At 35.8% G+C, this 23,920-nt stretch overlaps 1 protein-coding gene across 1 annotated transcript; it reads left to right on the top strand.

The window, feature by feature from the left end:
* Nucleotides 1-1,783: 1,783 nt before the first annotated feature.
* Nucleotides 1,784-15,209, top strand: LOC118267603 (synaptic vesicle glycoprotein 2B). The gene is made up of 10 exons (XM_050694161.1): nt 1,784-1,983; nt 6,601-6,762; nt 7,051-7,210; nt 9,229-9,350; nt 9,839-10,077; nt 10,491-10,636; nt 12,685-12,802; nt 13,182-13,459; nt 14,625-14,752; nt 15,085-15,209. The coding sequence occupies exons 1-10, from the start codon at nt 1,875-1,877 to the stop codon at nt 15,159-15,161; spliced, it is 1,539 nt and encodes a 512-aa protein (XP_050550118.1). The 5' UTR covers nt 1,784-1,874; the 3' UTR covers nt 15,162-15,209.
* Nucleotides 15,210-23,920: the final 8,711 nt, after the last annotated feature.

Here is a 23,920-nt window from a genome sequence, read left to right as displayed (position 1 = left end):
TAATCGACACGTGACCACGACTAGATTTTGAGTGCAATTTGGAATATTATTCAAAGTGGATTTTATTAGAAATTCATTCGCGTCATTAGGAAAAAAATGTCAAAAATAAAATTCCAAAACTTGCTTTTTGAATTTTGGCATGCATTCTCTAGCTAGGATTCCGTATTCAGACTATTAGATACGTAGTAGGTATTCTATTTTACAAGACGTGATTTTTTTAATTCATACTATAATTTTAAATTAAAATAATACCTAGGGACTAAAATTGTGACTAAGTTAGTAAGATAAGTAACCGATAAGTCTCCTGCATATCACAAGAGGAAGCGTTTTTCAGTAGTGGGCACTTATAGACTGACGATGCTGAAAACCTATTCATATTATTTTCGATAATTCCAGTTTAACTACTAAACAAACAAAACCAAATAAAGAATCTCCAAAAATATTTAACTATAAATAACCTTTATCCCTGCCTAATCCAGGAACCGATAACAAAAGATAAAACGCTCGATTGGCCAATAAAATTAGGGGACGACAATTACCTCTCGCCGGGAGATTACCACTAATTGTGTTGGTAAACAACAAACAATACAATTATAGGACGATTAACTATTTTTGTAGTACCTTTCAATCAAATATATACACATTATCCTCTATTGAGTGATAGACCGATTGACTGACAGACAATGCACGGAACTATGATCATAATTTCCTTAAAAAATAAAAAGTGTTTGTTAGCCATAAGTACTTTTGTAAAGTTAACAAATAATATCCTGTCAGTCTGTCCGTCAATGAAGCTTGGTCCAAAGTGTAGTTTCGAATAGAGAAGAACGAGCAAAAATCTCCATTTATTAACTACTCTTTTTAAAAAATACATATGTTTAAAATTTTTTAAACTTCTTATACATTTTTCCAATTAATAAAAATATCACAACAAAATATGGGGAAATAGTCATCCAATGACTTCTCCCGCCTTAGGTAAGGTGAAAATTGAAAAGTCAGACTCTTACTGTCTAAAAACTACCTCGTTCTTACTCCTACTCTTCGAATCAGAACCTCGGTAACCCGCAGCTTCGGACAATGCCTAGTTTTACACTTTTGGTAACGTGTGGTGACGACAAGGTAAAATTCATTTGTTACCACCCCTAGGGAGGGGTCTTCCCTTCCAAGGGCTCTTGCCCTTAGATATTGTGAAGGCTAAATTAAAGAACTACAGATTTTGACAGACAGTTTCAAAGTTCTCTGATAAATATACACATTTTAACCCACGATTTCCATTCCGCTTTTCAAGCGTATTGATAAACGAAGATCTCCTATTCGTAGAAAGTACCCCAGAAAAGGTAGCATACAATCTACACAATAGACTGTCAGGAGCATTGGACGATCACGAACTTCTACAATATAATTTAAAACTTATAAATACCGGTGGACTACTAGTAATAAGTATATTATTTATAGCATATTTTTTATCTTATTAAAAACATAATACCCTCTACGTTACTTTCATTAGATTAACTCACAAATTGTAGCCAGCACCACCGCAAAATAAAATTTCAAATCTATAGATTCTTATCACCTAAGGACGATGACACACAAAAAATACAGGTCCAATTTAACCAAACCAACATTTAAATACGTAAAACTAAAACTACCGTTAACACAAAACAACAAAACCCTTTTGCGTAACCCAACAAACAAAATTCTTTGCCGTATAGTAAATATCTCAAGGAGAAACTAAGAAACGTGTTTAGATAAACTATAATACAGCCGATGATGGTATGTGAATCACAAGATGCTGTGGCCAGGCTGGTTGGAGTGCCGCACTAGTTAAACAGGGCCTGAATGAAGCTCATTGTGGTGAGAAGCCGCGAGGGATAATGGTGAGAAAAACGTTTGTTGTGAATCGTGTGGCCAAAAATGCTGTTACTACGGAAACTGTCTGCGATAAAGAAAATGTTGATATAGAAGAAGCTATACAATTAACTGGTGAGTTCGAGTGTTGTATTAATTATTAATATTTACTTGTAAGTAATAATTATGATTATTTTTCAGTTATAATATTAGATAAGAAGTTGTGATTTCTGTTTTATAAATTGAGTCTGTCACATTTGTTCGTTATTTTTTTAAATAAAGGATGTTACTTTTTATATTTTGTAGGGGTTGTGAATGTGTAGTGTTGTTTTATATAATAATGATTTATAATTAATATTTGTAATAATAAGATCTAAAAATAACCATTGGTAGCCTGGACGTAAATGTAATTTTAGAAGACTTTAAACAAAATATCGGTCCTACACTTTTCGGCGATTATTTTCAATATTTTTTAAATCGTAATATCATTTATTTTTATAGAATTGACTAGGAATCATAGAATTGTAGGTGAAGTAAATAATTTGACACTAATTAGCATTTAAAAGTGATGTCTGTGATAATAGAACAATTTATTCCAAATAATAAAAATAGAATAGCGGTTTTGAAAAGGCAGGACTGGCTCGAGGCAAGATGTTAGGTCACTTTGATCAAAATAAGTACTGACCTTTTAAAAAAAACTAATTAATTTTGTACAGGTTCCTTGTTGGCAAGTGGCAAATGAGGACTGAAATAATATTATTTCAATTATACTTAAAAATCTTAGAAGAAGAAACTTAGAATTCTGATGAGATATGATTTAAGTTAAAGTAACGACGATTATTATCGACCAATCACATTAAAGAAAATCGTGATTAATCGTGAAGTTAAATTCAAAATTATTTATTTCAAATAGACCAGGAATGCACTTTTGAACGTCGAAGCAAATACCTATTACAATATAAAAAAATACGAAAATGTCTGTCTGTCGATCAGTCTACAAATGTAGATGAACTAAATATGCTACAGATTAATTTTCGCGGCGAAACATAGAAAAAATTAGAAAATCGTGGTACTTAATCTATTTCAAAACCAAAGTCTTAAAGTGCAACAGCAAATATATCTATAAATCATAGTTATTACCTATTACGGTAAATTGTATGATTTACTGGAAATACAAAGTATATAGAAAATGTGCCACAATGTCATAAAACTATCATAATGCGGTCAGGTTTGTGCAATGCTTACCTTTTTAAATGATTAACTATCAATTGTTTCCGTCATGTTCGTGACATTACTAGGCAATAAGATTTTTTATAGACTGAAGATGGCAAAGGTTTTCTTAATAGACTGGTTTTATATTTTATGAAGATAGCAAAGGTATATAAACCTATTAATACGGCATTAAGCCCACCTTTGTACACATGTGCATAAAGTGTAAAATAAATAAATAAAATAAAGCTAAAGGATTTCTTTGTTTGTTTGAACGCGATAATCTTCTAATCTAATACCTACTTGAAATCAAATTGTATACTTAATTATTACTTTTGTGTTAGACTGCATAATTATTAATTGAGATAAATATGTGAAACTGCGCAGTAGTAGTTAATTACTTAAATAACACACGATTCCGAAATATATTTACAAGTGCATCTGCATATTTCTGATATAAATATTTACTTGCAGTTAAATCTTACTACAATATTATTATAACTGAAAACGTTTCTGAATTGTTATGTTTGTGTGTCTGTTTGTCACTCAATCACATCAAAACGGCTGAAGAGATTAGCATGAAATTCAAATGAAAAACAGGGGTAGATCTTGGTCTAGAATAAAACATAGGCTATTTTTATACATAAACAAACCAATAATACTTTCTCCAAGACAAAAAATCAAGCCCTTGCTTGACCTCAAATAACAAGACAATAATGTAAACCCATTAGCCGAAGGCCCAAACAAACAAACTTTCACATTTGACTACAGTAGGACAGTAGGACTGGTATCACGTGTATAATGTTTACAAAACGTATGGGCTTGATATTGGCCATCGATAAAACATCTAAATCATCATCTACTGCTTAGAAGTTTTCCGGGGAAACTTCGTACCGCCTCAAGCATTGTGTTCTCACCTTTCAAACCACCTTTTTTTTTGAGGGTGAAAATCATCTAATGACTTCTCTCGTCTTGGGCGAGACCCCGTTCCAACTCCTGATTTCGAACCGAAGCCCCGGTAAACCCGTTAGGTAGCCCGTAGCTCCGGTTCAAACCTCCCCTAGACTTCCAACTAACTAAAGACCAACATTTGCCAAATAGGTCCAGCTGATCTCGAGTTTATGTCAAAACCTATGTCAAACCCGTACATTGACTTTAACATTCTTGTAACTAGTTTAGTTAGTCTAGTTTTTCTGCCATATCTGGGAAGGCTTGTGTGCTTTGCTGCTGCATAATACATAATATATATGTACTGCATTGATAAAATCAAGAACAAAAATATTTTTTGCTCAATTTCATACGAACTTTTTGCTTAAAACAATTTTTGTTCTGCCAAAGAAAATTTTTATAATTTTACGCAAGATTGTGAATTTTACTATTAAAATAATGTATATTGTGCTCGGTGATTGACTATGATCGCGAAGTCACGAGTTCTGGGGTTCGATGTCCGCACGGAATAAATTATTTTTTATATCAATAGTAATAAGTAATCAAGTATTGAAATTCATTAGAAGTGGGGCCATGGTTTTTTCTTCATTTTTCCTTATAATGACATATGTTTAAAAATCATTTCATCTATATGCGTCATGGTGTTGCTACGATTTTAATTTTTGTAAACAAAATGTTTGTTTACACACCATAAATTAATGCCCAAGGCCACAAAGAGTCCACTTGTTTGTCACGTGCAGAAATTAGCATAAATACCTTTCTACCTATTTGTGGTTTAGAAATAATAATATGTCATAATAAGCTAGTGGACGGGGTATAAAAGTTTAAGATCTAATTAGTCCGTTAGTTAAATAATTAAAACATGTTGGATTCGTATTGTCATATAAGATTACAATATTTAGATAGATAATTGAAAATATATTAGAGTTTTTTTTTTTTTGTCCTATAAGGTTATAATATTTATATAAAACGAAGTTAAGTAGGAGTAGGAGGTCGTTACATTACGTTACCCTATAAAATGTAGAAAATTGTGACCTCACACGATATTTCAAATCAATATAATTTTGATAGTATTTGTTTCCTTTAGAAAATAAAAAGTACGTATCAGATGTCTTAAATAAATCTACCAGATGGACATTAAAATGAAAATTTGTCATCTACCCTATTATTTCTCTACTGAATCAACAAGAAACAATCAATCAAGACAAAATCTTAATTTCTTTTAGATTTTATGCTGTCTTTAATTCCAGTTTTCTCTAAAAAAAACCCATTAATATGTAATATCTTAATACTTAATAAATTTATCTTTAGTTATTTTTGGATATTTGTCACATGCCACAAATATCTTGACAACAGCAGCCTAATTAGATAATTAATGCCCAGAGTGTGGTCTTAGTCACGCGTTGAATGTCAACAATATTATTTATATAAACCAATATTTCGAATAATTTTGCATAATGATCACCATAGATACATTGCCTAAACCACATCTGATATTTGGGAATTCCTAACGTTCTTATTTAGGAAAAATAAGAAAAAGGTATTTCTTAATTTTAATGTAGTATTCTAAAGTTTCTTTGCTAAACCGAATAAAAAGTAAGGAGATCCGCAAAAGAACAAAAGTCGCCGTCACAGCCCAGCGTATAAGCAAGTGGGTAGGGCACATAGCGCGGAGAACCGACGGCCACTAGGGCAGAAAGGTTCTCGAGTGGAGACCACGTACTGGCAAACGCAGCTTAATACTTTCACCCACAAGGTAGCTTATCTGAACCTCATTGGGGGAGCCCTATATTCAGCAGTGTATGTCTAATGCCTAATATGATGATGATCTAGTAGGTTTGCTTGTAATTTTCGTAAATGTGACCCCCTATCTGTATTCTTCACCATTATCACTAGTGATTAAGACAGTAACAAAACAATAAGTCAGTTAGTCATGCGCCTTGCTGTACAAAATTGTAATATGCTGCAAGCTGCTAACCCGTTCGATCATGGTGAGGTGATCGAAACACTCGTGCCGAAATGTGCACGTTTACCTCGCTCACGTGTGGTTAGTTAGTTAGTTAGTTATCTAGCAAAAAATAATAGTTTATAAGAAGATTTGTGAGTGTGAGTTCAGTAACCTTTATAATCTGTATTAATATTGACTTCATCTATCAGTGTTACAAATACATTAAAATAGTTATTTATTACCATTAACAGTCATTGGTTGACCACTAAAATGCATGATGAAGGAGAGTCAGAATCTTACTAACTAAAAACCCGTTCGTAGGAACGGGGTGGTTTCCTGGAGTAGTCCTTGTGGCACTAATGAACTATACGTCTTATCTATACTAATATTATAAAGCTGAAGAGTTTGTTGGTTTGAACGCGCTAATCTTTAGAACTACGGGTCCGAATTGAATAATCCTTTTTGCGTTGGATGATAGTGCATTTATTGAGGAAGGCTATAGGCTACAAAACATCACGCTATGACTAATAGGAACCGAGCAGAGCGGTGAAACCGCGCGGAAGTAGCTAGTATCTAGATAAAATGGTTTGCCATAATCTCCAAGTTTGGCAGGGGGATCCTCATGGGTATGTTTACTTTTCTTCCAGGAAATGGCCGCTACAACGTCCTCCTGCTGCTCACCTGCTGCATCATCATGCTGGGCGCAGTCGTGGACATGCTGGGCTACAGCCTGGTGGTGCCTGCAGCCAGCTGCGACCTAGACCTAAGCTTAGAACACAGTGGGATGCTCACCTCAGTCTCTTTTGCTGGTATGACTGTAATTCTCTTTTTGTTCTTTGAAAGAGTACCAGCTATTTTTGATAATGTCGAAATACCAATTTGGAGTTATCTACAATCTACCTATGACTCCAAAATTGGCCCAGTGACTACAGAATTCCCGTACAGAATTCCTCATTACTAAATTTATTGTTACACTGGGGTATTTAACTGCTAAGTTAAAATGCTGAAAGTCAAAACTCGACTTGCGTCAGCCAAGGTGATTGACTTGGCGCTCTAGCGGTTAACTAATTAGTTTCTTAATTTTCTTTCCATTCCAGGATTCATATTCGCGATACCATGGGGCTACACAGCTGATACTAAAGGCAGAAAGAGAGCCCTTCAAATCTCCTCATCAGCAGGGTTCATTCTCTCCAGCCTCACGAGCTTCTCCACCGACTTCTACATGATGCTGATACTCAAGTTCCTGGCTTCCAGCTTGTAAGTTAAGCTTTGTTTTATCAGTCACCTAGTTTTCTGACCGTGGCTTTGGCAGCACTACTCGTAGTTTCATTATTTGTACAGTTGAATCTTCTTTAAAAATTACTCTGTTCACTGGCGAAAACACCAAATAGACTGAGTTTTTTTCTGAGTAAAGCTCTTCTAGTTTTTAGTCACAGAGGGATTCTTCATTATGAGTAGCGTGCGCAGACGTGGCGCACAGCCTAGTGATGATGATGATGAGTTTATGATGAAGAGTTCTTCTGTCTTTTCTCCATTAATCCACGTGAGTAAACCGTATTTTTTAATTTAGTATGTCTAACAATAGATCGACACCAGCAATTTATACTACGCTAACTCAAAAAAGCGTACTTTACAGTAGAGGCGTTTAAAGGGAAAAACGTGATAACTTTTACATTAATTAAGATACTTTTTTGAAATTTGGTATGCTTAATATTTAATTTCTTCATTGTAATATCTCATATTTATATTTCCTTAATTATTTCTATTTTTTGATTTAGCGCAAGTTAGCCGTATATAAACGTAATTCATCAAAAAATGTTACATCTTATATACGTCTAACTTATGTTAGCGTAGTGTAGTATGGGAGGTCGTAGTGCATGATCAATCATTTGATACATATTTCAATATTTTTATAAAGAACATGTACTTACTTACAAAAAGAATAGTCAACGTACCATTAATAAACTAATTAATACGTTAACACATAAGTATTTACATGTAAAAGTCGCTAAGTAGTTCATTTTACAAACGAACAAGTAAACACACGAACGCACTAAACTACGCTAACTACTAGTTAGTGCAGTGTTGCAGGGATTTTGACCAAAGTGATCCCCGCGCACACTCCGCTAATAATAGTTGGCGTAATATAAATCGAGTGATTTCAAAAAGTACCTTTACTTAGCGTTTTATAAGATTTGTAACTTTCTTATTTTTGCATATTTTTTCTCAATTTTTTTATGACGTATGTAACAACACATTTTAAGCAACTTGGCATAAAAAAACGTTTTTACCAAATTTCGAGTTAGCGTAGTATAAATTGCTGGTGTCGAGATATTATCAGAGTATTTTTGAGTTTATCGTGGTTGTCTAGGTGGTCATGTCAGACATGCAATGGGAGACCTTGCTTTTGGAGTTTGTCAGGAAATCAACATCAGAGCTTTTATCTCCACCAAATCTAAGACAAAACCACCTGTTGTTCACCTATCAGAACGTTACTCTATCAATTCGTCCTTAAGTGAACCTGTTTGCTAATTTTCACGTGACAATTCCTATGACAAAAAATAAGCAAAAAAAAACTGCATACTTACTATTTTTAAACGGTCTACGTCATTGAAGTTTTTCTCTAATCAAACCGGTTAGTTTTTACTGTACCGGCGAGGTTGGTTCGTCACCGGCGTCTGAATTGTCTGGACCGGTTCTAGCTAGCTGGTGGCGATGGCGCCGGCAAAGGACGGTCACCGGATCGCTTAGCAACATATTTATCTATATCTCTCCTACTACCTACTGCTAGTACTCTTACCTACCTTTATTATGGTACTAGTCAAAGGCATTAAAGTTTACCATTATGATTTATGAAACCTTCTTCTTCTTCCATCTTCCTATACTTAAGTTAAATTTGAGTACGATTTTAAAACATAGAAAATTGGATACGGAAAAATAACATAATGTAGATAACTTTTCTACCTTATAGCTGCTAAAGAAATTAAAATCAACTCTGTATTTAACTTTATTATCATAGTTTATTTTGAAGACCAATTGCTTTCAACCGATCTCAATCCCTAATCCGATACTCATTAGTATTGTTTTCTAATAACTCAAAGTCACAAATAATGTAGATTTATGAATCGAAAGATATTGAATTGAGATCGGGGTGAATTAATTTAACCGGTATACAATATCATACTTTTAGAGAAAAGTACTCTTATAGAAAAATATGATGTTGTATTTTGTTGATAGCTACAAAATCTCTAATTTTATATTCATTATGATTTCAGTTCTACAGCATCAATCACCCTCACAATAACCTTCCTCGGAGAGTGCACACCAAAGGAATGGAGGAACAGATACATGTTCATACAAAATGTATTCAGTCTTGCAGCTGACTTTGCCTGTTTTGGTGAGAGGATTTTCATTGATTTTTATAAATTATCTAGTCTGATAAATAATGTATTAGTGGAATTTGGAAAAGGGAAGACAGTTCTCGATTAGCAGCTAAGGGTGCAATAGTGAGAATCAAACTCAATTGATGTTGAAGTTTGTGTCGACAATGCCAAAAATTTTACTAATGCGAAATTATTGACTGCTTTATTGGCCGAGTGGTCGCAAGTGCGACTGTCAGGCAAGGTCTTGGGTTTGTTACCCAGGGTTGGAACTGGGCTGTTTTCGGTTTTTCGAAAAATTTCAGTGGTAGCACGCACAACCTACCACGAAAACCAGTCTAGGAGCCTTTAGTCCCAAATAGGAGATATTAATAATATTTTTACCAAATTAAAATTGCTTATTACGTACTTGACAGAGGAAGAAACAAATTAGAATACAAAAGCCTACATACAGCCTACAAAAGAATACAGCAATAACTTTAAAACCAATTCTTCTTTGTTTCAGCTCTTGCGTACTTCATCCTACCTTTAGAATTCAGTGTTCCTCTGCCACTGCTGACTACCTACAGACCTTGGAGGCTCCTCATACTCCTGATGACACTTCCTTTAGGAATAGGTTCATTCATGATGTGCTTCCTCCACGAAAGTCCCAAGTTCTTGGCTAACTTGGGAGAAACTGACAGTGCACTGGAAGTATTGAAGTCCATCCATGAAACTAATAATGGAAAACATAGTGTGTATCCTGTAAGTACTTCGATTTTTTTCCTCAAAGTAATAATTTATATATAACTTATCTTCAGTACATTAGTAGAAGCTGAATAATTCTCAAGTACGAGTATAGTCAGTTATCAATATCATCAGTCTCAGTTATTAATATCTTCCATCTTTTTTTATATCAGGAGGGTTTCTTAAAACCTTCAAAATTCACCTAGCTTTTTGGAAAAACTAGAAAGTATGAGATTTCTACCTCACTAACCCTCAGTAACTGTAAAGGGTTCTCATTAGACCTGCCCCTAAGGCCCCAATGTTTCAACGTTGGTTATGGCACATCCTTAGGGAGACATGTGTCTCCCATAAATGTCATGAATCTGGCCTAAATTAAGAGAAAAAATAATAATATAAAAATAAATTTCAAAGACCTATTTGTCTATTTCCAGGTAAAGTCTTTAATGAAAGTGGACAAACCAGACGGCACGATATCATTTTGGAGATCAGTGATCAAACAGACAGTGCCTATCATAAAACCACCGCTACTCTGGAGGTCCTTGCAACTGTTACTTCTATTCGCCATCTGCTGCAGCACGTGAGTAATGATTTCTTAGTAATAATGACAGTGTAACAGGTGCAAAGAGGTGAAAGAAGGAAATAAGATAATAAGGTTCCGTGCGGGAATCGAACCCGAGACCCCTTGCCGTATTTGCGACCACTCGACCAACGAAGCAGCGTTTACGTTTATAATATTAATTTATGTGGGAGTTTATTAAATGTGCTCTTAGCTGAGATACGCAAACATAGTTATTTGAAACTTAATCTATGTATGGACAACAATCTAGATTAATACACACCCAAGATTTCAATAGCTTGTATGTTCCTCTCTGTCAAATAGATACAAGGAAAAATCTATTAATAATGAATAACTGTTAAAATAAATTCAAACGTGACTACACATACAGACAATACCATTTTTGCCTTAAATAATAACGATACAGAAATATAAAACAAGAAATGATACTTAGAAATAATGATGAGTAAAGATAGCACTTGAATATTTTACCTTGAGGACAATTCCATCTCTCTTAATTTTCCATCCATTCCAAGATTAATGAGGCGAATAATGGAAGAGGACCAAAATATAAAAGTAAACAGTCGCTTTCTGATATTATTTTTGAACTTGAAATATGAAGAGATTGGACAATGAATAATACTAATGATCAGTGTAAAAAAAGATTGGCAGAATTTTTATAGCAGCGCCGTAATCAAAATTTGTCAGTAAAAGTAAAAATCGCCAATTGTTATCGGCTTACTCACGTATCGTTTTGACGAGGAACTCGACTAGTTTCAAGCCATGCTAGAGGCTCATATTCATGAGCAGCATTACGCGACACACGACGCGGCGATTGTCGCACTGCTACTCTCTCTCATCAAAAGATTACGTGAGTAAGCCGATAACATAATAATTAATTTAGTATGTCTCACGAAAGTTACAATAAAATCAAAAAGTAAAAATTTGTCGGTATCGCCAATTGTTTGATCTGTTTTACCATACCAATCATTCGGGCTCTCCTCTAAAAATGTATTTAAATAAATATACCTGGTAGGTGTTTCGACATGTACATGACACTCTGAACCGAAACAACAATTTTGTGTATCACAGAAAAAGTTGCTCCCTGCGGGAATCTAATCCGCTACACGTTACTCGGCAGTCATTCAGATTTCTCTGATACAGTGAGAATTCAGACTCACGTCGTGGGTCACATAAATGTGTGTAGATCATTGACATTACCACAGTTAATTCCATTTAAGCAAGTCAGACAAGAATTACTCAAAAATTCTTACCAAACAATATCACTCATAAAATTAATTTAAGTACACTCAAAATCACGAACAAGTTTAACAATTTGACATTTCAATCTCTGTGACCCTTAAAGCCAACGACTCAAAATCCACTCAAAACAAATGCCATTTGATCCCGTAAACATTTATTCCACCTTTTAGCATAATATCGATACAATTTTGGAGGCAAAAGTGCTCTTTGCACGTTGTTTAAATAGCAAACAATACAAAATTGATTCGGAATTAGGTAGAGGCAATACGAGGGGATTTTAACCCTGCGTTACAATATTTATCGATTTTAAAACACATTTTGGCAATGTGTGTTTATGTTTTGTTTTTTATCTCTTGGGATAAAAAAGTAAGCTATAACCCAAATCAGCTTATACCCTGTCTGTATACCGACCAATATTTTAGGAACGCGTCCATAGGCGCGCATCGTACCTATCGCACGCAACGGATTTTAGTTTATCTTGTATAGAAACTCTTACAACTGCGTCTACTGATCCGCATCATCATGGACCGCATCAGCAGCAATGCCTGCATGCAATGCATAATGATGCGTACGATGCGGGTCTGTGCACGCTTACCTTTGAAAAGTTATGTTAAACCCTTTATATTAGTTACACGATACGCGGCAAGCGCTCGCCTAGCCACCGCACCAATCGTGCAGTCAACTGATTTATACTGTAATTAATTATTGAAATAGAAAAAGACATGATGTGTAATGTAATGATATGTTTTAATACAGAACTCTTGTTTTTCGACATTTTTATTTATATTCAGTTTACTTTATTCCAGGAACAACGTGTTCTTCATGTGGTTCCCGACGATGGTGAACTCATTCTTCACGACTGTGTCGGAAGATTCACGTTTCTGTGAAAAAGTCGTCGCTAACATTACACCTAGTTCATTTAATGTAAGTTATCATATAGTTATTGTTTTGAAAATTGTCTTGAAAATACAATCTTAACTCGGATAACTTGAGTGGCTGAGCAAATGGCTGCCGTGCAACGTGTAATTGTTGTTTAGGGTCTATGTGTCATGTGTATGTGAATTTCTATGTTTGCAAACGCACCCACGATACAGGAGAAAATTCTACTGTGGGGCAATGTTGAAATAAAAATCTCGGAAGAAGTCACATTGGTAATTTCCATCGGCAAGTTTCAGACCCGCACCCTCATACATGAGAACCGGACGTCTTAAACCTACAACATTCCTTAAACTTCTGAAAATATTATCTATTATTTTGGATAGATATCTCTGCACATCTTGACCTATTCTATGTGAATTTCCAGGAAACCTGCATAGACGCTGACCCCATCAACACCATCTACTCCGGGTTACTCTTCACTCTCTTCTTCACCAGTTTTAACATGATCATCATCGCCCTCTCCAACTGGAGACGGACCCTTATGATCAGCACCTTCATCATCTCTGGAGTCAGCTGTATCCTCGTCGATATGGTCCGACAACCAGCAGCCAGCATGGTGTTCTTCATTGCCATTCAATTTACTGGCATATGTATTGGCACCGTGGGTTCATATTACGTTGATATCTTTCCTACTTCTTATAGGTGAGTGGTTAAAACATTTTATACTTGTTTTAGTACTGGTTGGTTCTTAAAATTTTAGTACTGTTCTTGCATTAACAGCCAGTCTGCTTTAGTTTAATTTATGTTTTTAATTCTGGAACATGAAGATATGTCATAAATCCGTCTCATGAGTCTATTAACTACTGTTTACTTGAAAAACATGTTTGATTCCCTCAAATTACTTGGGGCAATGATCCCATTACAACAAAATAACTTTTGATGAAACTCTAGAACAGCCTCATAAAGAATATTAAGAAAGAATGGTGCATTGTTTTGAAAGCCATAGCCACGAGCTTAAATTTCGAAGTCATCTTTTAAGTCACGTAGCAAACAAAATTACTAATTAATACATTCAAAATGAATGTCCAAAGTAAAGCGATTTCATTGTAAATTTATCATCGGCCATAAGTCGTGGCGTCAGTTTTGGGATAGCTTAAACCAAGATAAGAGCCACTTGGTAAGATGCCAACTTATCAAAATAACTTAAAATAGAACTTGTACAATTTTTACAAGTTTTATAACGTTTCTCGAGTGGCTTGGAACTGTTATCTTATCTTGGCTAGCCTAGTGCTTGGCTGGTCTCGAGAATGACTTATTCTTCATTAAAACAACATGCTGTACAAAAAATGTTTAACTTTTTGTCAAATAATCTTTTTAGAGATTGTATTGCGATATTTACTAGACTAAGTTAAATGCATATCATTCTTGAATGCTTACTCTTTACCACTTTGACTTTTGTATTTTTGAGCAATCATTAAGCAATTAAATGGGCAGGCTTAGCATTGTGTATTTCTTAAAAAGAAATTACTAGTTTAGGGATCAGAAAGTAAAATTCCCTAAGAAAAGGAGGATCCTCCGACCAGGCGAAGTGATCATGCCTGGCGGACTTTCTGCCCTACTTCGATGTAGCATTGTATGACGTCATATGTTGATTTAATCGTCGATCAGAAGACTCAGTACAGAAGTCGCACATAGACGTGCGACTTCCGTCATCTGTCACTTGTCATGTGTCGCCACACTAGCGATCTGTGTTTGGCTAACAGATTAACCTTATTAGCTATATGTGGCTATATAACTAAAGCAATAGGTACTCGATAAAATACTTTTTATTGTTTCTGGTCTTTATCATTATGCTCTCCATCATCAGGGGTCTAGCGACCAGTCTGGGCATGATGTTGGCCAGGTTCGTGTGCCTCGGTGGTGTCAATGTGGTTGGAGCCACCATCGTCGACTACTGTCGGGTCACCTTCTACGGGTGGTCGATATTTGTGTTCAGTAAGTATTTATAATAACGTAATATCTGTATAAAGGATTAGTAAAATATCGTTGTTCAGTGTTTTAATATTTTCAATGCCGATAATAATAAATGGTGTATACAAAAGTTTGTACAATCAAGTCCATAAGGAAATGGAAATAGTTTCTAGAAAAATGTGTCAATGTCTAAAGTAATTTATCAATGCTTCAAAATATAGTAATAAAGTAAAGTAAAGTAATAGTAATGAATCAAATGAAGAGAGAAAACTAGGTACTCATCGCAAATACAAAAAAAAATCTTAACATTTTCAAAAAGTGTTAAATTCATATATAATTCGGTCTTTTTATTCCAGGTGGAATAATAGCAGCCTTCTACCTACCAGGAGAGCCAAAAGCAGATTCTATAACGAGAGTGGATAAAGTAATTTAGTGTAGAGATAAGAGACTTGTATAAATAATATTAAATACTGTGAATACCTTTTTTAGTTTTATTTTGGCTGTAAAGTGTTAAAAAGACGTTGACAGCAATGTAAATGAAAATATTGATAACACGTCACTGTCATGGTTCCAAGGTTTGGAGAGCCATACTTCGGCAAATGGGCCGACTAATTGATACCATGAAATCCGGCATGGTTCCAAAGTGGTTCTAAATGTTGGAGAGCCATACTTCGGCACGAATGGGCCGACTCGAACGGATTGAAGGCCGCCCGGAGGACACGGTGGAACACACGGTTGCGGTCTGCCCTGCGTGGGCTGACACCGCCGTGCCCTCAGGGAAACGGCGACCTCTCGCGTCCGGCTTTGGTTCAGGCCATGGTGCGGAGCGAGGGGGACTGGGATGCCGTCTCCTTCTTCTGCAAAGCAGTCTAGCTAAGGAGGAGGCGGGACGCGTGAGAGAACGAACCTTTTTACGCCCCAGCCGAAAGCACTCCGGGCGTCGGGGATCGCGTGACGATCTCCGGCCACTAAGTGCGGGTCTGCGGACGGCGAGCAAGGGTAGCTCGCCGCCCGACCAGAACCAGACCCGTGCGTGCGGCGCGTCCGTTCCGCGCGCGCCTCAAAGAGCTATCAGATTACCACAAATGGGGCCCAGTAGGGCTGATGCTTAATCCGGAGCTGCGGACTACCTAGCGGGTTTACCGGGGCTCCGGCTCGGAGAAGGAACGGGGTGGTTTTTAGTCAGTAAGAGTCTGACACTCCCTCTCGCTTTGCCCTGGCGAGAGAAGTCATTGGATGATTTTCCCCCCTAAAAAAAAAAAAAAAAAAAAAAAATCCCCTCGGGAAGGAGTTGTGACCGCGGGATAACTATTCAAAGTCACAGTTAGCAATAGTATAAAACACAACCCTACTTACTCTTTTTTGGAAAATACTTATATTAAAAAAATCTACACCATTATATCCTACATAACCCATTTCCAAAATAGGTCACGTTACAATGGTTCCGTCTACTCCCGTCTCCTTGACCACCCTTTTAGAGCCCGTCAAATTTTAATATCTCCGCAAAAATGTCCGTGAGGGCGCTTATCTCGCTATAACGTGAACATTTAGGTAAGATATTGAAATAAGGTTACAGTTCGTTGTATTATGGTTGAATGTGGATACACATTACTTTACTAACTGGTTTATTTTATTTTTGTGGGGTGAAAATCATCCAATGATTTCTTCCGTCTTGGGTGAGATGAGAGTGTCAGACTCTTACTGATTAAAAACCACCCCGTTCCTACTCCTGTTCTAAGCCGGCGACCCGTCAACTCGTCAGGTACTGGCGACTGATTAACACTTGTGATTCGCCAGTTAGGTTTTGAATTTCATGTAACAGAAGCAATAACACAGTCATCTGGCATCGTTCACAAAAATTACTAAACTCAACTATACTTTTATTGCTGGCAATCAAACCATCTACTTTTGTGTGGCAGCCGTGTTTGCAATAATTCGAAGTCAAAGTATTTATTTGTGAAATATAGAGTACATTAGAGGTTGTAGGGTATGCTGTTATACCTATACATGAAGAGATCCTGCTACAAAATTTTACAATACGTCAAAGAAGAATAGCTATCATAGATTTTTATAAAGTCAACTTTTCAACCTTAAACCTTTATTTCCTAGATAATCCCCGATTTATCACTATAAAACTTGCTATAAATTGTAAAGTACAACCCACCAGAAGAGTTATGACGTCGCGGTGGACCATATCACTATGTCATTGTTTGAAACTGGTGTTACCTGTGCACTCAAAACTTTAAGGGGGATTGTACTCAGATTTTATTGCTCAAGCATTAGTTTTAGTTCCTATGTGGAACAGACCTTTTACAGAAATGAGCACTAGATATATTAACTTAGTACCTACATTACTAGAAACGTAAAAGATATAATCTTTTGATAAAAGAAGGACAGCACAGAAGCTTACAAGTGCGTTGCATTGCTGGCCTTTTAGGGGTTGGGAATTAAGGGTTGTTGGGGAATCGGAGATTGGAAAGATTAGGAAGACGGGTAATTGGGCCTCCGGTAACCTCACTCACACAACGAAACACAACGCAAGCGTTGTTTCACGTCCTGTGAGGCCGTGGCATCACACCGGTCAAGCCGGCCCATTAAGAAGCTTAGGAAGGGGGTAATTGGGCCTCCGGTAAACTCACTCACGCAATAAAACGCAACGCAAGCGTTGTTTCACGTCGGTATTCTGTGAGGCCGTGGTTTCACTCCGATCAAGCCGGCCCATTCGTGCCGAAGCGTGGCTCTCCCACACTTGCATATAGACCAAAATGAGTGGGAAGACTAAGATTAAATACTTGAATGCAACACACGATTAATCACGCTTCAGTTTCTAGAAGCTTTGAGCTATAAAATACGAGCACGCTGCAAGTCTATAGAAGTATAGAAATATAGGAGCTACTGTCATATATCTGTTTGCAACTTTCCTTTACAAAGGCACATAGTATCGGAATAAATATGAAGTCGTACGATGTTAACCGAGATATATTCTGATTCGAAGATTCTGGAAATAATGCTGTGTGAATATGTTAAAGATTTTATTTTGTTGTATCTGGATTTAATGTTATGGATTTACGTAACTCTTATAGATTTAAATGTACCTACATGTTATAGGGTGTTCCACAAGAGATGTGTTATGTAGCTTCAACCGTTTCCACTGATACTAAGCTATGTAGCTGTGCGAATAAGATGTGCTATGACGATTGTCGACGTAAAGTAGCTGTGCAAGAAGATGCGCAGCTTAAGAATACATCCATAGAACATATCCATAGAACACATCCATAGCACACATCCATAGCATGCATCCATAGCAGGCATCTTTCCATATAAAAACATAGCTTAGCTGAGTCTGTTTTCACCAGTACTAAGCACTGTGTACCAATGAATATGATTTATCTATAACATACCTAGTGAAAAGCCACCCAAAAATAATTAGCAACAACCGAAATTTCTCAAAACACAAGATTAAGATTGCCTGTTTGATAACTCTCACAATCACATACACTAATACATATTTCCTAGTACAGTTCAAGTTGTACAGAGATGAGAAAACTTACACATCTTGTTTAGAGTCGCGCGGCAACTCGAATTGCTAGCTACGTCACTTTCGAAACTGTTGATAGTAAAAATTATGGCAGTCACGAGTTTCAGGAGTTATATTTGTGGCTCTGCTATATATAGACAAATAATGTTAGAAGTTATTTTCGTAGGAAAACTTAAGATTTTATCGTTTCAAGTTTGGTAATAATAATTATTATAGGAGTAAACTTAACTGTCACCTCCCACTCTCATCTCTGCATTGACTAAATATAAAGTCATATATATACAATGTGATAGGTGTGAGATTTCTAAGCCGTTAAGGCTGAGTACTACATCTAATTTTATCGACAAAAGTCGGGGGTCGAAGGGGTCGAATCCCCTCCCCTAAAAATTATGGCTATTTTAATATTTTTTTTACTTTTTTTGATATCAAAGGTTGTATGCGTCGTAGAAACAAAAAAAAACGGTAGCTAATAACCTTGGCTAACTAATTCATTACTTTTTTCATATGTTTGATAATGTTTTGGTGAGAAAAAAAAGTCTGAATTATTTTTACCGAAAAAATCACTATCTTTCAATATTTTCAATCAGGGGTTCCACCCCCATATTATTTTTTTTTGTCGATAAAATTAGATGTAGTACTCAGCCTTAACGGCTTAGAAATCTCACACCTATCACATTGTATATATATGACTTTATATTTAGTCAATGCAGAGATGAGAGTGGGAGGTGACAGTTAAGTTTACCCCTATAATAATTATTATTACCAAACTTAAAACGATAAAATCTAAAGTTAACGGGTTAGAAGTCCCGCCCCTATCACATTGTATAGAGATTACCCAAGAATACTATAAGGATACTTTTCCACCAGAGATGTGCTATGCTACACTAATCATAATATTCATTGGTACACATCCCACAGTAATGGTTGGAACGGACTCAGATAAGCTATGTTTTTATATGGAAAGATGCGTGCTATGGATGTGTCCTATCAATGGTTTCCCTACTATTGATACATCGCATACTCGAGCTACGCATTTTCCTCGCACAGCTACATAGCTTAGTATCAGTGGAAACGGTAGCTTTGCTACATCTTCGTAGTAACGCTACAAGGCACATCCCATAAGTTGCATACTAATAAAACCTCTGTAATAATTATAAATTGCATACTTTAGAACCTTTTTTATGACCGGCAACGCACCTGTGACTCCTCTAGTGTTGCAGGTGTTCATGGGCGGCGCTGATCGCTTACCATCAGGTGACTCGTTTGCTTGTTTTTAAAACAGTTTCAAAACTTTCTGCTTCAGGAGGCCAAAAAGAGTTATGCGAAGAATACAAAAAGAAACAAAAGAATAGCCAAAGTTTTTACTGCGAGCCAGTTAAAGAGGTACCTATGTTTTATTTACTAGAGAACAGAGAAATACATCAAAACAAACCGTCAAGGTAAATATCCATATAAAAATGTAAACGATTCTTAAAACTCCTCACATGAAATATTGAACAGAATTTCAAATATTCAGTGCTTAAAATGGAAAGCACTGCCGACGCCACACTCGAATGTACTAGAAAACTATTTCTATATAACTAAATATATATATATGTATAACATTTCTCACCGCCTCGTGTTCAACCGGAGAATTATTCAAAGTTTGTAAAATATTTTCAATTTAAATGTTTGTGATAAGAAATAAGAAGTAGTGTTCGTCAATGGTACTTCTAGAAATTGCGGTTACATTTTGTGAGTTCCTTTTTTGTAGTTTTTAAATTTGAAAGCGAAGAAACTCACAATTGAGGGAGAAACTTATTTGGTTTCCTAAGATCGCTGTTTTGAGTACCGTACCAATATGTGCGATTAAAACAATCATAAATCGTATCGTATTGTCACGCTTTTTGTCCTCGATGAGATAGGCAAACGTTACGGTAGGTAATGGCACTTTTTATCATTTGTGTTATAATTTCTATGTAATAGGGGATGAGGATATTTCCATCTAATGGGCACAATTCCAGACTCCATGCTGCAATTGTGGCATTTTTGAATATTCAGTAATTATTTGGCCGACCCGAGCATTGACCCCAACATCTACTTCCGGCAGTCGCTTGAAACCACTCGACCGACGAGGCGACACCAAAAGAAAAAGAAACGAATTAAATTTCTCTGTCTAGTCTCTTCTCTTAACAATGTTTTATCACTCTAACTTAATTATTATTATCATAATTTCAAAATATTACACAAAAACCCCAAAAACTTTAAAAGAAATAAAACCAAAACCAGGAGTCCTGAAAATCTTGAAGAAAACTTACATAATCTCGTGGAAGCACTGATTAGTCAGCAACATTGTTGCTAGCTCACATCTACTTGAATAACTTGAACAACTTGTTCAAAACTCTTCACTTTGGGAAGTGCTTTAAACCTGCCAAGTATTATTGTCTGGATTACACCTCACGGTAATAAAAAACTTTGGTAGAAGCAGGATTGATTAACATGTTTTATATCTTTTTGGCGATTGTAAATAGGGTAGGTAATATTGTTTTCAAAGAAAGTCATTTTGTTTTTTCATAAATTACGTATGTTTATTTTATACTTGAATCAAATACGAAATCTTGCTACTAAGCTTCTAAATTTATTCTGCTCTTTAACTTTCCTATATATGTATCAAAGTCAAAGTCAAAGCATTTATTTCAATTAATCCTAAATTAGGCACTTTTAAACGTCAAATTGATTTGTCCTTCAGTGAAGCTAGGTGTTCGTTCCAAAGTGTTGCTTCGAATGGAGAAGAACGAGCAAGAAACTCCATCGTTACACTTAAAAAAAATGATTTTAAAACACAAAATAAAATAATATTTAAAAATATTAAAATAGCAGCCGACCAGAAATGGGAGCATGGTCCACGTGCAAGCTACCGGTGGTTAGGGCTCCAGAGACAGAAACCTCCTCACAATGCGTGCCATTTCCAGGAGAACTGCCTTCTGTACCCCTTGATTCACCTGCCTAACGCTAACCTCCTAAGATGGAAGACGAATTATCATTATTTTGTAAACTCCTCTTACACATTCCAGGAAATATATTCTTAGGAAAGGAAATAAAGCGTCATATTTCATTTACTATGTATATGAATATAGCATATTATTCACAACATCTGTATACGAAAGCCTTCACAAACTGAAATGTTCAGATCATTATCCATATTTCAGCGTAGCCACAGGAAGAAACATCCAATTATTTCCTGAAAACGCTTGAGTGCATTAATATTTTAGCGAAATCTGTAACAATATGGAGAATGTAGCGTTGGTATTAATAAAATAAATTAATTCAGTTTCCTGGCTGTACTTCGAATGTATTGTATGTATGATCAATTTGTACGTAATTAAAAATTGCATGGAAATGAAAAAAGAACATGAAATGAAATTAACATGATTTTTTATAATAATATGTTTAACTGTGTGAGTGTATTGTGTTTTATTTTTTAAACGAGTCTTTCTCAAACGGAAGATATTTTAAAAGTACGTTTTGTTGGGATATTAAAACACTTTTTTATATGGGACGGCAATCAAAGGGGGATAATCGTCCATTGACTTCTCCGGTGGCAAGAGAGAGTGTCAGACTCTTACCAATTATAAACCACCCCGTTCCTACTCCTGTTCTTAGAGCTGGAGACACAGTAACCCGCTATGTAGTCCGCAGGTCCGATATCATCAGAACATCTACGATAATTAGATGCAGCGTCAAGAAAACTGCAAATGATTAGAATTAGATATTCTCTTAGTTTATTCAATTTGTAAACTGTTATAACAGTCGTAAATTATTAAAACGTGTATTTTTTTAGAATAGATGGCAAATGATCGCCCTTGCTCACACAACACCAGAAGAGATACAAGCACATTGACGACCTATGTGACATACAAGACACTTTTGTTTAAAACTAGATAGGTAGGTACCGTACAGTACTAGAATACTCTTCTAGACAGTAAACGGCGTTACTTTAAAAGTAAAGAGGTGTGTATAAAGCTCTTTGCGAACAGAAGTTCAATCGAGAATACTTGAGCGAGTTGAAGGAAAATATCAATGGTGTGTGAAATCAAAGGCTCCTCGGTACTTTATTGGAAACCTGTACTGGAAGTAATGAACAGATATTTTTGTTACTCCTTTACACTGTTCAGGTGATATTATGACAGTTTGTGTGTTTTTATTGACTTCTTATTCATGAAAATATTATTCCAAGGAGCTCGCAGGCTAAAGATAACCTACCACAGGATATACTGTATTCTGAACACTAAATTATGAGAGTATGTCACTGGACATATAACTCCCATGCTGCTTACTCAGACCAACAAAAGCAATGCTGAATGTCTGCTAGATAAATTGCATTGGGATAAAACTTATTTAATTCATAAAAAATTTTGTGTCGGAGAGGTTTTCCAGTACAGGTCATGCTTCGGTACGGATGGGCCGGCTCGACCGGAGTGATACCGCGGTCTCACAGAAAACCCAACGTGAAACAACGCTTGCGTTGTGTTTCGTTGTGTGAGTAAGGTTCCTCAGTTACCTCCTTCCTAATGTCCGGAGCAGGAAAAGAGATATTCCGGCTTGTTTGGTTTTTGAAAATTTTCTCAGAAATAGGACGGAGTATGGTCAATGTACGGCTGTGGCAATGAGGGAATGAACCAATTGGGTCACAACCTCTCAGAATGTGGACTACCAAAAACGATGAGTCCAAAAGATAAATGGGTAACAATGGAAGTTACTTCGTATAAGTATGTGTGTGTCCTGACACAGCCTTCGGGGAATGAAGAGCGTGACATTATGTTGCGAAAATATATTTTAATAACCGAACTGAATATTCAGTTTTCCACAAAATGCGCTGTTAAACAAGCTGTATGTTCTCTTTGCTTTTTTTGCACGTTTCGTTCACGCTCAGAGCGTCGATGTAAAATATTCCGCGACACGTTCTTTAAGTGAAAACTCTCAAGTGCCGAGAAAATTGATTGGAACTGATATGATGTAGGTGTAGAAGTAACCTGCTTTTTGATGTTTAGGTAATATTTTTTTAGATATATGCCCTAAAATGTAGAAATACCGAGTCTGCAGTGTAGAAGATGTTGTTTAATATCTAAGTGATGCCAGGACAGCGAATGTTATAGTGTTATATTATAATTATTATAAATTTCTCTAAAAAGATAAAAAGCATAACAACTTTATATACACTAAGTGTGGGAGAGCCATGCTTCGGTACAAATAGGCCGGCTCGAGCGGAGTGAAACCATAGACTCATAGAAAACTTAAACTAATGCTAATTTCATTGATCTATATGTAATGATCCGTTACTAAAAGCTTTAAAACTTTAATAAGACCAAATTATTGTTATACCAAATTAACGAGTACAATTTTATTGAAATAAATGTCTCTGTTTGTGTGTAAAAATTCCAGTTTCATGAATAATATACTAATATTCATTCATGAATAATAATACATTTCATACAAAACCTCGGACCTATTAAAATAATGACAAATGGAACCTTGCGGCAAATAGTTTCCTGTAATTCATGAAACAATGCAATACCATTCCTGAAAATATTCCTGAAACTATGTAATATGTATTCGTAGTATAAATCATGAAAATGTTATGTTATTGAAGTTTATGCGACGTATTCTGTTTCAGT

The sequence above is a fragment of the Spodoptera frugiperda genome, chromosome 6 (genome assembly GCF_023101765.2).
Source record: "Spodoptera frugiperda isolate SF20-4 chromosome 6, AGI-APGP_CSIRO_Sfru_2.0, whole genome shotgun sequence".
Lineage (NCBI taxonomy): Eukaryota > Metazoa > Arthropoda > Insecta > Lepidoptera > Noctuidae > Spodoptera > Spodoptera frugiperda.
The sequence above is the reverse complement of the archived record's forward strand: the minus strand, read 5'-3'. Positions and strand labels throughout refer to the sequence as shown.